The sequence below is a fragment of the Suncus etruscus genome, chromosome X (assembly GCF_024139225.1).
Source record: "Suncus etruscus isolate mSunEtr1 chromosome X, mSunEtr1.pri.cur, whole genome shotgun sequence".
Taxonomy (NCBI): domain Eukaryota; kingdom Metazoa; phylum Chordata; class Mammalia; order Eulipotyphla; family Soricidae; genus Suncus; species Suncus etruscus.
In genome coordinates this window covers 97,791,934-97,806,575 of record NC_064868.1, presented here as the reverse complement: position 1 = coordinate 97,806,575, position 14,642 = coordinate 97,791,934, and the positions used below count along the sequence as shown (strand labels likewise).

The 14,642-nt window shown below is 39.9% G+C and overlaps 1 protein-coding gene across 1 annotated transcript; it reads right to left on the bottom strand.

Moving 5' to 3' along the window:
* Positions 1-8,027: 8,027 nt before the first annotated feature.
* On the bottom strand, positions 8,028-9,221 carry LOC125998969 (casein kinase II subunit alpha-like). Its single transcript, XM_049766984.1, has one exon. The coding sequence runs from the start codon at positions 9,219-9,221 to the stop codon at positions 8,028-8,030; it is 1,194 nt and encodes a 397-aa protein (XP_049622941.1).
* Between the last annotated feature and the right edge of the window lie 5,421 nt (positions 9,222-14,642).

The following is a 14,642-nucleotide window of genomic DNA, read 5'->3' as shown; positions in this document are numbered from 1 at the left end:
TCACTTTTTTAAAACAACTATTCTTACCATGTTTATCTATAGGGTCAAAATCCCAGGAAAAACTTTCAGTATAGAATCTTACACATTAAAAATCAATATAGAAATGAATATAACATACGCTGGCCAAAATTTCATCGAAACAGAAAACATGGCAGATAATGCTACCTGATTTCTAAATTTTAGATAAAGCTAGATTAATTAGGATAATGGAGTATTGTAATCAAGATGAATGGAAAATTATGTGGAATCCTGCAACAGACCCACACCTATAGAGAAGCTGAGTTCTGGCAAATAGTTAAAGGTAATTTAGTGGAGATTGTTTTGTTTTGTTTTGATTATGATTCAAGATCAACTGGAATCTATTTAGTACAACACATCATACCATGTATAAAACATACCTGAAAGTGGTCACAGAAGCTAACTTTTTCAACAAGCATTCCTAGAATAGAATACGGGAGGAAAGCTTTGTGCAACCTTAAATTAGGCAATTTTCTTACTCACATCACCAAAATGCAACGCAGAAAGGAAAATTAGATGACTGGCTAGAAAATTAAAAAGTGTGTTCTGAAAAACACAGTTAAGAGAGCCATAAACAAAACCCAAGTGTGTGTGGTTCAAGTCTTTATAATCATGCTATTTATTTGTTCTATCTTTGTTTTTGAATTACACCTGCTTGTGCTTGGTTTTTAGTAATGACTCATTTGGTGCTCAGGGGTTGCTCTTGGTAGTGCTCAGGGAACAGAAAAGTCCCTGGAATAAATCCAAGGGGATCATGCATGAAAAACTATGACATGTACTATTCTGAGTTATAAACATTACTTTTGCCTATTTTTGTATTGATATAGAAGGAAATCATAAACTGCATTTATTGTACAGTGTTCCTTTCACCAAGCACTTCAAGAATGATTCCTGGTTGCAGAGCCAGAACTAACTCCTTAGCATTACTGGCTGTGCCCCCGCCCAAGAAATCTGATGGTCTAGATCTAGAAATATTTGCCTGTTTCTGTGATGTAATTGAAACAGTGTATCAAGGATTTTATTACAGTTGGAGGCTTCTTCTATTCCAGTTGGAAGTCTTAGTAGTTGAGCACCTTGCAGAATCAGTTTTTTTCAATGACAGTGGGAGCATGGGCACTGTCCCTAAACCATCAGTAGTAAGCATATGTCTTTGATTAATTTTTTAATTTGAGGGTCAGAGAGATGCCATGAACTGAATCCAAGCCTTCCACATGTAAGAGGAAATGCACTACTAATGAACCACATCCATAGATACATATAATTTTTGATTCCCCCAAGAAAGTACTCCAGAGATAGTTAAATATAAAGATATTTCATTTTCATATAGTCACTCCTCTTTATCTCTGAGTTTCCTATTTGTGGATTCAACGTACTCATGTCTGACTTTTCTGAAATTTGTAAATATGAGATGCACAAAGATAGAAAAAACAGCATTTGGCTTAAATTGCCTGATTCAATCATCCTCTGTTGTTGAAGGATCAACTGGATTCTAGTCATAATTCATGCTGTGGTATTGGTGGTTTCCATTAAAATATTGTCTAGCAGGGACTCCCACCTGCTTCTTTTTTACATAACCATAAATATGAATCATATTGTTTTACTTCATATTTCTATATTCTTCTTACAAACAGAAAAACAAGTGAATGGGACCCAGGGGCCAAGCGCTCTCAGGAGCATTGAGTGGAAATAAAAAATGGTCAGACCTAAATACAAAGCAAAGTAAACGACAATCGAATTAAGAAACCCAAACTACAATAAGCTATACACAAAAGGGATCTGTTACACTAGTAGTCCAGGGAGCTAAGAGTGGCTTGCATAATGGGAACTACATCAGAGGGAGGTAAACACTGGTGGTGGGAATGGCCCTAATTCTTTGTCACTATGTACCTTAAATAGAACTGTGAAAGACATATAACTCACACATTGGTTTCAATAAAAATTACATATTGTGTAAAATTTAATTGTATGCATGCTCCAGTTTAACCATTTATTTATTCTTGTAATATATGAAAATAGTATGCAGCAATTAAACAAAATTTATCTCCAGTATTCCAGATGATTTTATCAATTAAAAACCAACCATGTTACACACTATAATAACCCAAAAATGTCAATGACAGAATTGTGATGCCCCTAGGAGTTATGTGTACAAACCCCCAGAATGTGAGCACATACAGCAGTAGGGTATTAAGGATGGAGTGAAATAGATCAATTGGACTTCAAATTGGGGAAATTGTCCTGATTATCTAATCACATGGACCTTTAACTGTAGAAAATTAAAGCAAATGAGTGAAGAAAAATTCCCAGTAGAGTCTCAACTAATCACTATCATCTTTGAAAATGGAAGAAAATGGGGTGGTGACACCCTTTCCCCCAATGTCTAATATAATCCCAATGAACAGAAAGTGATAGTGAACTCTAAAGTGTCCAGAGAGGGAAACAACCTGCAGATACCAAGATTTTTGTTTGGAAAGACCCATGTCAAATGTTTGCCCTATAGAACTAAAACATGATAAATATGTCTTTTCTCCAATATCTCCCTATATTATATCTAGGTCCATTGAATACACCTCTTGTTCTTCATTAAAAATTAATGTTTCGGGGCCGGAGAGATAGCATTGAGGTAAGGTGTTTGCCTTGCATGCAGAAGGACAGTGGTTCAAATCCCGGAGTCCCATATGGCCCCCCAACCCTGCCAGGTGCCAGGAGTGATTTCTGAGCATAAAAGCCAGGAGTAATCCCTGAGCACTGCAGAGTGTGACCCAAAAGCCACACAAAAAAAATAATGTTGCTATTTTTCTACAAAACTGATTCTGCAAGGTGTTCAACTACTGAGACTTCCAGAAACAGGTAAATATTTCTAGACCATCATATTTCTTTTGGTGGAGGGCACAGCCAGTAATGCTCAGCAGTTAGTTCTGGCTCTGCAACCAGGAATCATTCTTGAAGTGCTTGGTGGACCACATGGAATACTAGGGATTGCATCCAGTTTGGCTGTTTGCAAGGCAGGCACCCTACCCTATGTACTATTATTTTGGCCCATTTTCTGTGACCGCCACCAAATAAAGGATGAGTAATATAAGTCATGAGTTTTGGAAAGCCAGTTACTTTCTTACATTTTTTTTAACAGCAGAATTATTATGCCATCATGAAGCTGCCTTACTAGAAAAGCAGCACCAAAATTTTTTGTTATAAAAGTTAGCTTCTAGTTTTTTATTCCCAATGCATTTTATTTGGTCCATGGATATCAGAAAGGTGCTATTCAATATACAAATGTTATTGACACAATATCTTTGTGTTCTATTGGTTTATTGTAGCCTAGAATATTAGTCAAAATTAGTCTTAGGCTAAAGAGTTAAGTGAATAGTTCATGGCTTTGATGTTAAAGTTTTTGTTCTCATTCAAATGGAAATGTTTTAAAACAAATGGAGCCTACTCAATATCTCTACTCAATAAACTGCTCAGATGTTGCATTCTGTGATTATTTTCTGGAATCCAGATATTGACAATCTATCTCTTCTTTAAGATCTTGGCTTTTCCTTTTCTTTTATCAGCTTCAGAGGAAGCAAATATCATCATGATTATAATCAAACAGCACAGCTAATTACAGATGATTCGAAGCCAAAAGAAAACTTAAATAGATGGTTCAATGTTACTGCAGATAGAAGTGCCTGAAAATGAAGAAAGAGAAGAAAATCAGCCTATTAGTGGATTCATTTTTATGAAAACATAAATCATAAAAACTATCCTAACTGTAGCAATAAAAATTCAGTCAGTGCTTTTGAAGTATTTCCCCTCCATTCTAACAGACTTAGATTGCATTAAGAAGAGAGCAAGGGAGGAGTTCAGAGTGATAATATAGTGTGTAGGGTGTTTGTCTTGCACTTGACTGATCTGGGTTTTATCCCAGAATCCCATATGGTCTCCTGAATCTTCCAGGAGTAATTCATGAGTGTGCAACCAAAAGTAACCCCTGAGCACAACCAGTGTTGCCAAAAGCCTCCCCCCCCAATAAAAAGGAGAGACAAGAGACCAGTGGTTAACAGCAGCAGGGAAGAGTGTATGGGCTGAGCAGGAGATACTGGTAGCAGCAGGAAAGCAGAGACCTGATTTGCATAAAGAAAGAACTTTGGCCTGCCTGCCCCTGGGCATGACATCCTAAATGTACAGCTACCGATGCTGTCACAAGATAATCTCACACACATCAGCTCACCTGAAACCTCCCGGGTAGTGGAGAAGACTGATAACGAATCTACAAAACAATCCATGGTAAAATGGCTCAAAATTCCACCATGCTTTGAGGGGGAAACTGAAATTCTACAGCACAATAAATAATAATCCCCCTATATAATCTGTCTGAATTGGATTTAAGAGTGAAAATGCTTCAGGTGATCAAAGAACTCAAAGAAACCATGGAGTATAGTGCCAATAAAATGGCAGAGTGACAGCAGCTGAGGATCAAATCAGTGAGCTCAAAGAAGAAATGCAGAAAACTTCCAGACAACAGCAGAAGATTTCCACGGCATACATGAATAACTTAATAGCATAAATTAGAAACTGGAAAATGACCAAAAGTACGCAATAGGAAGGAAATAATAACATTTAGAGCAGAAATTAATGAGCTAGTCACTCATAAAATGATCCAAAAGCTCAAAGAAAGCAAGAGTTGGTTCTTTCAACAGAGAAATTATTAGCAAGACTCACTAAGAAAGAGAGAAATAAACTTAATAAACCAAATAAGAAATGAAAGGGGAATGTCACTACAGAAATTCAAAGGGTAATCAGAGATTATTTAGAATCTATATGCCACAAAACAAAACAAGATAACCTATAATAAACCAATTCTTGGACTCTTGGACATTCTTGGACTCCTATAACCTCCTAAGTTTGAACCAATATAAACTGGAATATCAGAAAAGACCTATCACTACTGGAGAAATGGAAATAGTAATCAAAAGGATTCTCAAAAACAAAAGGCTCAGATGAATTCACTAGTGAATTCTTTTAAACTTATAAACAGGACCTACTGTCAATCCTTTCCAGGCTCTTCCAGAAAATTGAAGAAACTGAAACACTCCCAGTTTCTATGACGGTAACATCATCCTGATACTAAAAGAAGACAGACATCACCAAAAAAGAGAATTATAGAATGATATCCTTGATGAGCACAGACGTAAAGACCTTCAACAAAATATTAGCAAAGAGAATCCAACAATTTACCAAGAAGGTCATGCACCATGACCAAGCAGGAATCATCCCAGAGGTGCAAGAATGGTTTAACATGCAAACTCAATCAATATAATACACCATATCAATAAAAGAAAAAATAAAAATGATATGATAATATCAAAAGATGCAGAAAGAGCATTTAATAAGTTTCAGCACCCACTATTGATAAAAACTCTCAAACAGATAGAATTGAAAGAACTTTCCTCAATATAATCAAAGTCATTTTCTATAAGCCTGTATCAAAAATTATTCTCAGTGGGGAAAAACTAAAACTTTCCTCTAAGATCTGGCACATGACAAGGTTGCCCACTCTCACCACTTCTATATAATATGGTAAAGGAAGTTCTTTCTATAGCAATTAGGGAAGAAAAATAACAAGGGCATCCATATAGAAGGGAAAAAATCAAGTTCTCACTGTTTGCAGGTGACGTGATACTATAGAAAATCCTAAAGACTACAAAAACGTTTCTAGAAACAATAGATTTGTATAGTAAAGTGGCAGGCTTCAAATTTAATATGCAAAAATCCATTGCTTCTTTATATACAAATAATGAGAAAAGATATTAAAAACAACCTCATCCACAATTGTGCTTCAGAAAATCAAGTAGCCCAAAATCAACCTTACTAAAGACATGAGAGACTTAGGCAAAGAAAATGACATAACTTCTTCAATAAATAAAAGAGAACACAAAGAATTAGAAACATATCCTCTGCTCATGGACTGAGAAGATTAACACCATTAACATTGAAATACTTCCCAAAGCACTGTATATTTATGCAATCCTTATAAGGGTATCCATGACAGTTTCCAAAGAAATAGATCATATAATACTGAAATTCATATGCAACAATTAACCTCCACAAATAGCTAAAGCAATAATTGAGAAAAAGAAGATGGGAGGTATCACTTTCCCCAAGTTCAAACTGTACTCGAAAGTGGTTGTGATTAAAGTAGCATGGTATTGTAACAAAGACAGACCCTTAGATCAGTGGAATAGACTTGAATATCTTGAGATGATCCTATGGTATATGCTAAATGAATCTTTGGTAAAGGAGCAATAAATATGAAGTAGAGCAAAGAAAGCCTCTTCAACAAGTGTCATTGGGAAAACTGATCAACTACGTGCAAACAAATGACCTCTTTGATGCCATGCACAAAAGTCAAATCAAATTGATTAAAGACTTTGACATCACACCTGAGCCATAAGTTTCATAAAGGAAAATGTAGACAGTACTCTCCATGACATTAAAGCTAAAGGTATCTTCAAGGATAAAACACCACCAATCAAACAAGTTGAAGCAAAGATGAACATAAGGGACTACATTAAACTAAGAAGCTTGTGTACTACAAAGGAAACAGTGACCAGGAATCAAAAACTTCCCATGAATTGGGAGAAACTATTCATCCACTACACTCTGATAAGAGGTTACTATGTAAGTTTTATAAGCCGCTGGTAAAGCTTAACAAGAAAAAAAGATCTAAACTCATTATAAATGTGTAGAAAAGATGAACAGAAACTTCCTTAAAGAAGAAACACAGATGACCAAAAGACACATGAAAAAAAACATCATTATTAGGCAGATGCAGATAAAAACAATAAAGATATTATCTCACATCACAGAAATAGGCACACATCACAAATAATAAGAAAACCAGTGCTGGCGCAGATACAGGAACAAAGGAACTTTTATTCGCTGCTGGTGGGAATGTAGCCTGGTCCAGCATTTTTGAAAAACAATATAGAAATGTCTCACAAAACTAGAAATTTTATTTCATTATGACCCAAGTTACAAGCAGTACCACTTCTGGGAATATAACCTAGTGGACCAAAAACTTGATGCAGAAAAAGCACCTGCACTCCTTTGTTCATTGTAGCACTGTACACAATAGCCAGAGTCTGGGAAACCCAAGTGTTCAAGAACAAATTAGTGAATAAAGACATTGTGATACATCTAAACAGTGGAATACTATGCAGCTGTTAGGAAAATAAAGTAATAAAATTTACTTTTACATGGATGAATATAGAGAGTATTATGCTTACTGAAGTGAATCAGTGAGAGAAATGTAGACGTAGAATCACTTCACTTATTTGTGAGATATAAAAAATATCATGGTAATAATACTCAAAAACAATGAAGACAAGGACCAGGAAGACTGGTCTATGGCAGGAAACTTGACACAAAGAATGGGGAAGTGCAGTTAGGGCAGAGAATAGACCACTATGACAATGATCATTGGAAATGGTTGCTCGGGACAGGAACTGGGTGCTGAAAAGAGGTAAATTGATATACTCAATACCCCTTCAACAGAAATATTGCAAACCAGAGTGTCAATTTGGGGGTTGGGGGACAGTCGGTGGCACTCAGGGTTTACTTCTGGCTCTGGACTCAGAAATTGTTTCTAGCAGGCTCAGGGGACCATGTAGGATGCTGGGAATCGAACCCAGGTTCATCCTGGGTTGGCCACGTGCAAGGCAAATGCCCTACCACTGTGCCATCTCTCCCAACCCACAAACCAGAGTGTCTAAAAGGAAAAATAGAAGAGTTATAGAGAAAACGAAGAAAAAATTATCTGCCATAGAACCAGGTAGGGGGAAGGCAGGAAAGAAATTGGAGATAATGGTGGCAACTGAAGAAGGGATATGTATTGGATATTGCATGATTGAAACTCAATCATGAACAATTTTGTAACTATATCTCATAATTATTCAATTAAAATTGTATTTAAAAGGAAGGGAGTGGACTCCATTACCTGTATCCGAGCAACAGGACACAAGGTTTTATGACTTCTTAGACTCAGTTGAATTTTCAACAGTTTTCTTAGAAATTTTGGAAGCATGAGTCTTTGTTGAGTCATTGTGGTATCCAGCGTATGAAGTTGATGGCATTGAAGATGTCCCTGGCATACTGATGATCCTCTTGGTACCCCTACTGACTTTTGGTTTGCCATAGGTTTCGGGTAATGCCTGACCCTTGATGAGAGGTAAGAAATAGGGGTGATGCATGGCCTCTTGAGCAGTAAGTCGTAACTGATGATCGTATTGTAGCAGATTTTCTATGATATCATAGGCTTCTGGGTTGACAAGGTGTTTGTTATCAATGTTCACAAACCAGTCCCATTTCTGGCGGGGTTGTGCTACTAAGTGTACTTTGAGACGAGGATCTAAGCTGATCTGGTACTTTTTAATGTACTTATAAAAATCGTCTGTTCCCAGAACATTGATTATCCTTACCATCTGATTAATATCATCATGACCAAAGAAAAATGGTTCTTTTTGAAAAACCATGCTTGCCAGGATGCACCCCAGGCTCCACATATCTAAGCTATAATCATACATCTCATATTCAACCAATAACTCAGGAGCTTTGTAGTGTAGTGAAGCAACCCGAACACTATACTCCAGACCAGGATGATAAAAGTCTGCCAAGCCCCAGTCAATGATCCGTAAGGTTCTTTGTCTGTGGTCAATGAGGATGTTTTCAGGTTTGAGATCTCGGTGCATAATCCCCATACTATGAGTAAAATCCAAAGCTTTCAATATCTCATTGATGTAAAACCGTATATCATAGTCTGTTAAATTCTCGTATAACTTCTTATAATGGTTGCTGTATAGGAACTCAAAGACCAACGCAGTTGTTCCTGACTCAAAGCTTTTTACAGTGTCTAGCAGCCTTACAATATTGGGCCCTCCTCGTAAATTCTCTAGAATTTGGATTTCACGCTTGATTTTTGAATCTGAGATTCTATCAAGTATTTTTATGGCAACCCTTTGTTTTGTTTTCTTTTTGATACCTTCATACACCTCGCTATAGTTCCCCTCACCCAATATACGTCCCAGCTTGTAGGCATCAAGATTTCCCCACTCGTCCACATGAGACTCAAAATCCCAGTATCTTGTTGGTTTGTAGCTGTTAACATCTGTATAAATTCTAGCTTTACTAGGTAAAGGTGTTGATGTTGGTGATTTAGACATCTTGATGGACAAAGATGAAGCTAATGGATGGACATCTAGTTAGCACTATCTTCACATTAATGGGAGATACATTTTGTCAGTAGATGGAAAGCCCTGAAAGAAGAAATTAAGGTCAGCAATCCTTTAATATCTAATTTGAAGAATGCTAGTTTACTCTATTATTAGGAGTGCATAGTGCATGGGAGATGGAGTTCAATATTTGGCACAACATCTTCATGACCACTTGAATACTGTTGGGTGTGGCCCCTATTAATGCTAGAAGTGTGGCCACCAGCCCCAGGGACTGGAACAACACTGGCACCTTTGTCCCACCTACACTTCAATGCAGGTTCAGTTTGTTAGTGGAAGAATAATTTACCTGAAGCCTAATATTCAAATTACATGAACTATAGATATGTTCATTGAACTTATGTCCCAGCTATTAGTACTACCAGCAACAAATTACTACTATTGCTTTCTGTGTCTCAGATTTCGAGTCAGTAAAATTAGGTCTCACATAATAAACTTGTTTTGTATCACTTACCTGCTGCCTTTTTCTCTGTCATTACAGCCTACAACTGATCTTCTCAATGTAGGTCCTTTTCTACTTATCATTAATGCAGACACACAAGTAATAGTGATGAATCTTGTCCAGTTTCCCAATTGGCTGTTCCACCATATGGGTAGTTTCATCTATGCTAAAGTTTCTATGTTAATTTTAGATGGAGACTTGCACCACTTGCTCCTTCCTCTGTCAAATGTACAAATGTGTTCACTTTCAAAGGAGTCGCTTATCAGTAATAGCAGGCTATAAGTAGAGATTTAATAACAATATAGAAAGGTACTGAAAGAGCAACTTTTTTTCTGGGAGAACCAAATATAAATTTTCAGGACTCTGAGTGATGTTAGCAGATGGCATAATGTGAGGGATATAACATGACAAGGGAATTCAGCATTCTTAATTCAATGGCTCAGGCCCTGCCATGAAAGAGCCAGATGTGTTTGGAGGGTTGACCTTGCACTCAGAGAGAACTGATAGTGCATCAGAGGGAGAGGTGAGAGTTGGAATTTTTTACAGATCATCACTAGTGAAAAGTTCTGTGCTAGAGAATGAACCAAGATTGGCTATATATAAGGCAAACTCCCTACCCACTGTACTATCATTCTGGCCCCTTTGAGTTTCTCTTTTATCCAATGTTTGTGGTATAAAATTTTGTTCACCTTCCAAATATTATAAATTTTCATGGATCTTCATTCTTTAAAATCTTCATGATATTGTTTTCTGAAAAGTCCCTTAAATTTCCCAATTTCTGATTTATAGGCACTCAATCATGGCACAAATTAAGGCTATTCTGCCACAAAGACTGGGGGAAGATTTCTGCCTGTGTTTGGCCACAAAGGGGACAGTTTAAAAAGCTGCTCCCTTTTTTCTACTTGGTTTTCTGTTCTCCTACTTGTGGCAGCCAAAGAAGACCCCAGAAAACACAATCGCTCCAGGGCCCATCACAAAGGTAGGCTCTCTCTGCCCACAAAGGCTGGGGGAAGATTCCTGTGTGTATTTGGTCACAAAGGGGACACTTTAAAAAGCTGATCCTTCGCTCCCCACCTGGCAGCAGCCAAAGAAGATCCAGCAAACATAATATCTCCAGGGCCTATCACAAAGGCAGGCTGTCTTCATCCACAAAGACTCAGCTTTGCTCCATGGCCATGTACACCTTTTAGCCCATGAATCCCACCGCCACAACATGTAGCAAAAATCACACTACAAATGTGTCAATGGGAAACCATAAAGGACAAAAATATGCATAGAGAATTAAGATGGCCGCTTTGATGACCCAAAAAGTGCCAACAGCCTGATTACCCTCTCAGATAAAGAGTTTTGAATAAAAAAATGAGTTTAGAATAAAAATATGGAAGATGTGCATAGATCACAAAGAAAGCATAGATCGAGTTGAACAGAACACAAAGATAGAAATCAGAAAACTCCAAACTGAAATAACAGAACTGAAAAACTCAGTATATGAAGTGAAAAATTCAATGGAAAGCCTCTCCAACAGAATAACCAAAGCTGAGTACAGAATCAGTGAGCTGGGAGATGTGATACATAACTCCATACATCAGAAGAAAATCCCCAGGAAGAATCAATAGTCAAGGACATCATTAAACAGAAACTCTCAGAGCTAAAGAATGCATGCAAGAATATCCTATATGCCTGGAGAGTAGCATCTAAAAGAGACCCAGAGAAAAGCACCCAAGACATATCCTAGTCACAATGATGAATCCCACAGTTAGAAACAGAATATTGAAAGCATCAAGATAAAAAAGGAAAATACATTCAAAGGAGCAACCTTAAGATTTACAGCAGACCTGTCACAAGAAACCCTCAAGGCCAAAAAGCAGTGTTGGGAGCTTGCTGGCCACTAGAGACATGCAGGGACATGCAGGATGAGTTGCCCTACAACAATAGAGATTGGTGTGCCAGATGGCTCATAAGAATATAGCTCTGAATAATGTTGTAGCTCTCTCTCTCTCTCTCTCTCCCTCTCTCTCTCTCTCTCCCTCTCTCTCTCTCTCTCTCCCTTTCTCTCCCTGCTTTTATTTGGTTAAGAGCAGAATGCTCCAGGAAATAGGCTTGCAGTGAATATATGATGGCTTCATATGAACTTAAGATGGGATAAAAAGCCCCCGGAGACCCCAGACACCGGCCCGGGAGGCCTGCGCGGGTCCCTGCTCCTTTACACGGGCGCCTAGCCCGCCACATCCCACGGAAACCCCAGACGCCGGCCCGGGAGGCCTGGGTGAGTCCCTCCTGCCTCACGCGGGAGCCTAGCCAGGCACATCCCCCGGAGACCCCAGACACCGGCCCGAAAGGCCTGCACGGGTCCCTGTCCTTTACACGGGCGCCTAGCCCGCCACATCCCGCGGAGACTCCAGACGCCGGCCCGGGAGGCCTGCGCGGGTCCCTGCCCTTTCACACAGGCGCCTAGCCGGGCACATCTCCCGGAGACCCCAGACGCCGGCCCGGGAGGCCTGCGCGGGTCCCTGCTCCTTTACACGGGCGCCTAGCCCGCCACATCCCGCGGAGACTCCAGACCCTGGCCCGGGAGGCCTGCGCGGGTCCTTGCCCTTTCACACGGGCGCCTAGCCCGCCACATCCCCTGGAGACCCCAGACGCCGGCCCGGGAGGCCTGCGCGGGTCCCTGCTCCTTTACAAGGGCGCCTAGCCCGCCACGTCCCGCGGAGACTCCAGACGCCGGCCCGGGAGGCCTGCGCGGGTCCTTGCCCTTTCACACGGGCGCCTAGCCCACCACATCCCCCGGAGACCCCAGACGCCAGCCTGGGAGGCCTGGGTGAGTCCCTGCGGCATCACGCGGGAGCCTAGCCCAGCACATCCCAGGGACCACGAGCGCCTGCGAGAGTGATTTGGGTAAGTCCCTTCCCCCGGGTGGGCACCTGGAATGGCAACTTGAGCAACCCGAATAGACGGGGGGAGATAGGGCCAGCCTTCTGGACTCGCAGGTGACCTAGAGCAGCCCACCCCCCTGGACCCTGGAGTGGACCAGGGACTCCCCAAGGGCGAGGGCAGAGCCTGAAGGGTCGGACTGAGGGAACTCCTTCAAGGGAAACTTGGAGGGGGCAGAGCTCCATTGACTCCCAGAGAAAGGAGGGGGGATTGGGAGCTAGGCTCAATAGCGCCAGCAACCAGTGTGGCCAGGAGTGGAACTGCACCGCCGATAGACATAAGGAGTAGAAAAGCAATAATACCCACTGCAGGAGGGCCGAACTCTAGGTAGCAAAGGGGAGGAGAAAGAGCTAGGTTCAACAAGCCCACCCAACAGCATCCTCTAGAAACACCTTCAGGAAGGGGACCAAAGCAGGCCGAAATTAGAAGCCACAGCACTCCAAAACACACCATTAAATACAAAGAATTATGCGTAAATCAAGGAAATCCCTAATATCTGGAGACAACATGACAAACCCTATTAAATTTCCAAATCCACCAAAACGCACAGATCCATGGGAAGAAGACCTAAAAGCGGTCATGAGGAAGGAAATGCAAGAATTACTAAAACAGATGAAAGAAACCCTAGCAACCGAGTATAAAAAAGCCATGGATGAAAGAATCAGCCAAATTAAAGAAGAAATGTCAAAGAACATGAGAGATTCCATACAAAAAGAAGTGAAGGATTTAAAAGACAAAGTAACAAGCCTTACGAGCAGAAACACAGAGTTGGAGAAGCACATCGAAGAACTCGAAGGAAAACTGCAATCAAAAAATGATCAAGAAACCAACAAAGAAATAAAAGGCAAAGCACTGGAAGGAAAAATCCAATATCTAATGAAAAAAGACAAAAGAAACAATCTAAGAATTGTGGGTATACCAGAAGGGGAGGAAATAGGGAAGGGGGAGGAACAGGTAGTCAGGGAGAGAATAACAGAGAACTTTCCCACCCTCTGGAAAGACAATTCAGGACAAATCCAGGAAGTCAAGAGAGTCCCTAATAAAATAGACCCTAATAAACCCACACCAAGACACATAATAATCCAAATGGCAAAAAACAAAGAGAAAGAGGAACTCCTGAAAGCAATAAGGGAGAAAAAAAACCTCAAGTACAAAGGAAAAGACATAAGAATCAAACCAGATCTCCCATTTGAAATAATTCAAGCAAGAAGACAGTGGAATGACATATTTAAACAACTGAATGAAAGAAATTTCCAACCCAGGGTCCAATACCCAGCAAAACTATCATTCATATGGGAGGGCAGACTAAAAACATTCTCAAATATGAACGAACTTGAACTATTTGTGCAAACTAAGCCGATCCTAAGCGATTTACTCAGAGACGAATTACACAATCCAAACCCCCGATTGTAACAACAACCACCCCACACAATACAACTGCACAACAGTCCTCTCTATCAATAATTTCCCTAAATGTTAACGGACTAAACTCTCCAATTAAAAGACACATAGTAGAGAACTGGGTTAGGAAAAATAAACCGGACTTCTGCTGTCTACAAGAAACACACCTACAGTTACAGGATAAGCACAGGCTTAGAATAAAAGGATGGAAAGTAATCATCCAGGCCAATGGAAAACAAAAAAGAGCAGGGACAGCAATTCTTATATCAGATCAAATTGTATTCAACCTCAAGAAAGTGATCAGAGACAAAGAGGGTCACTACTTACTGATCAGGGGAACATTAGATCAAGAAACACTAACCCTGGTCAATATATATGCACCTAATCTAGAGTCAGCAAAATATGTGAGGCAACTACTGGCAAACCTGGAGAAACACATGAAGGGAAATGTGATAATAGTAGGGGACCTGAATACTCCACTATCACCACTGGACAGATCCACCAAACAGAAAAATAGCAAAGAAATAAGAGCTCTAAATGAAAAATTAGAAGATTTAGGGCTGATAGACTTATATAGA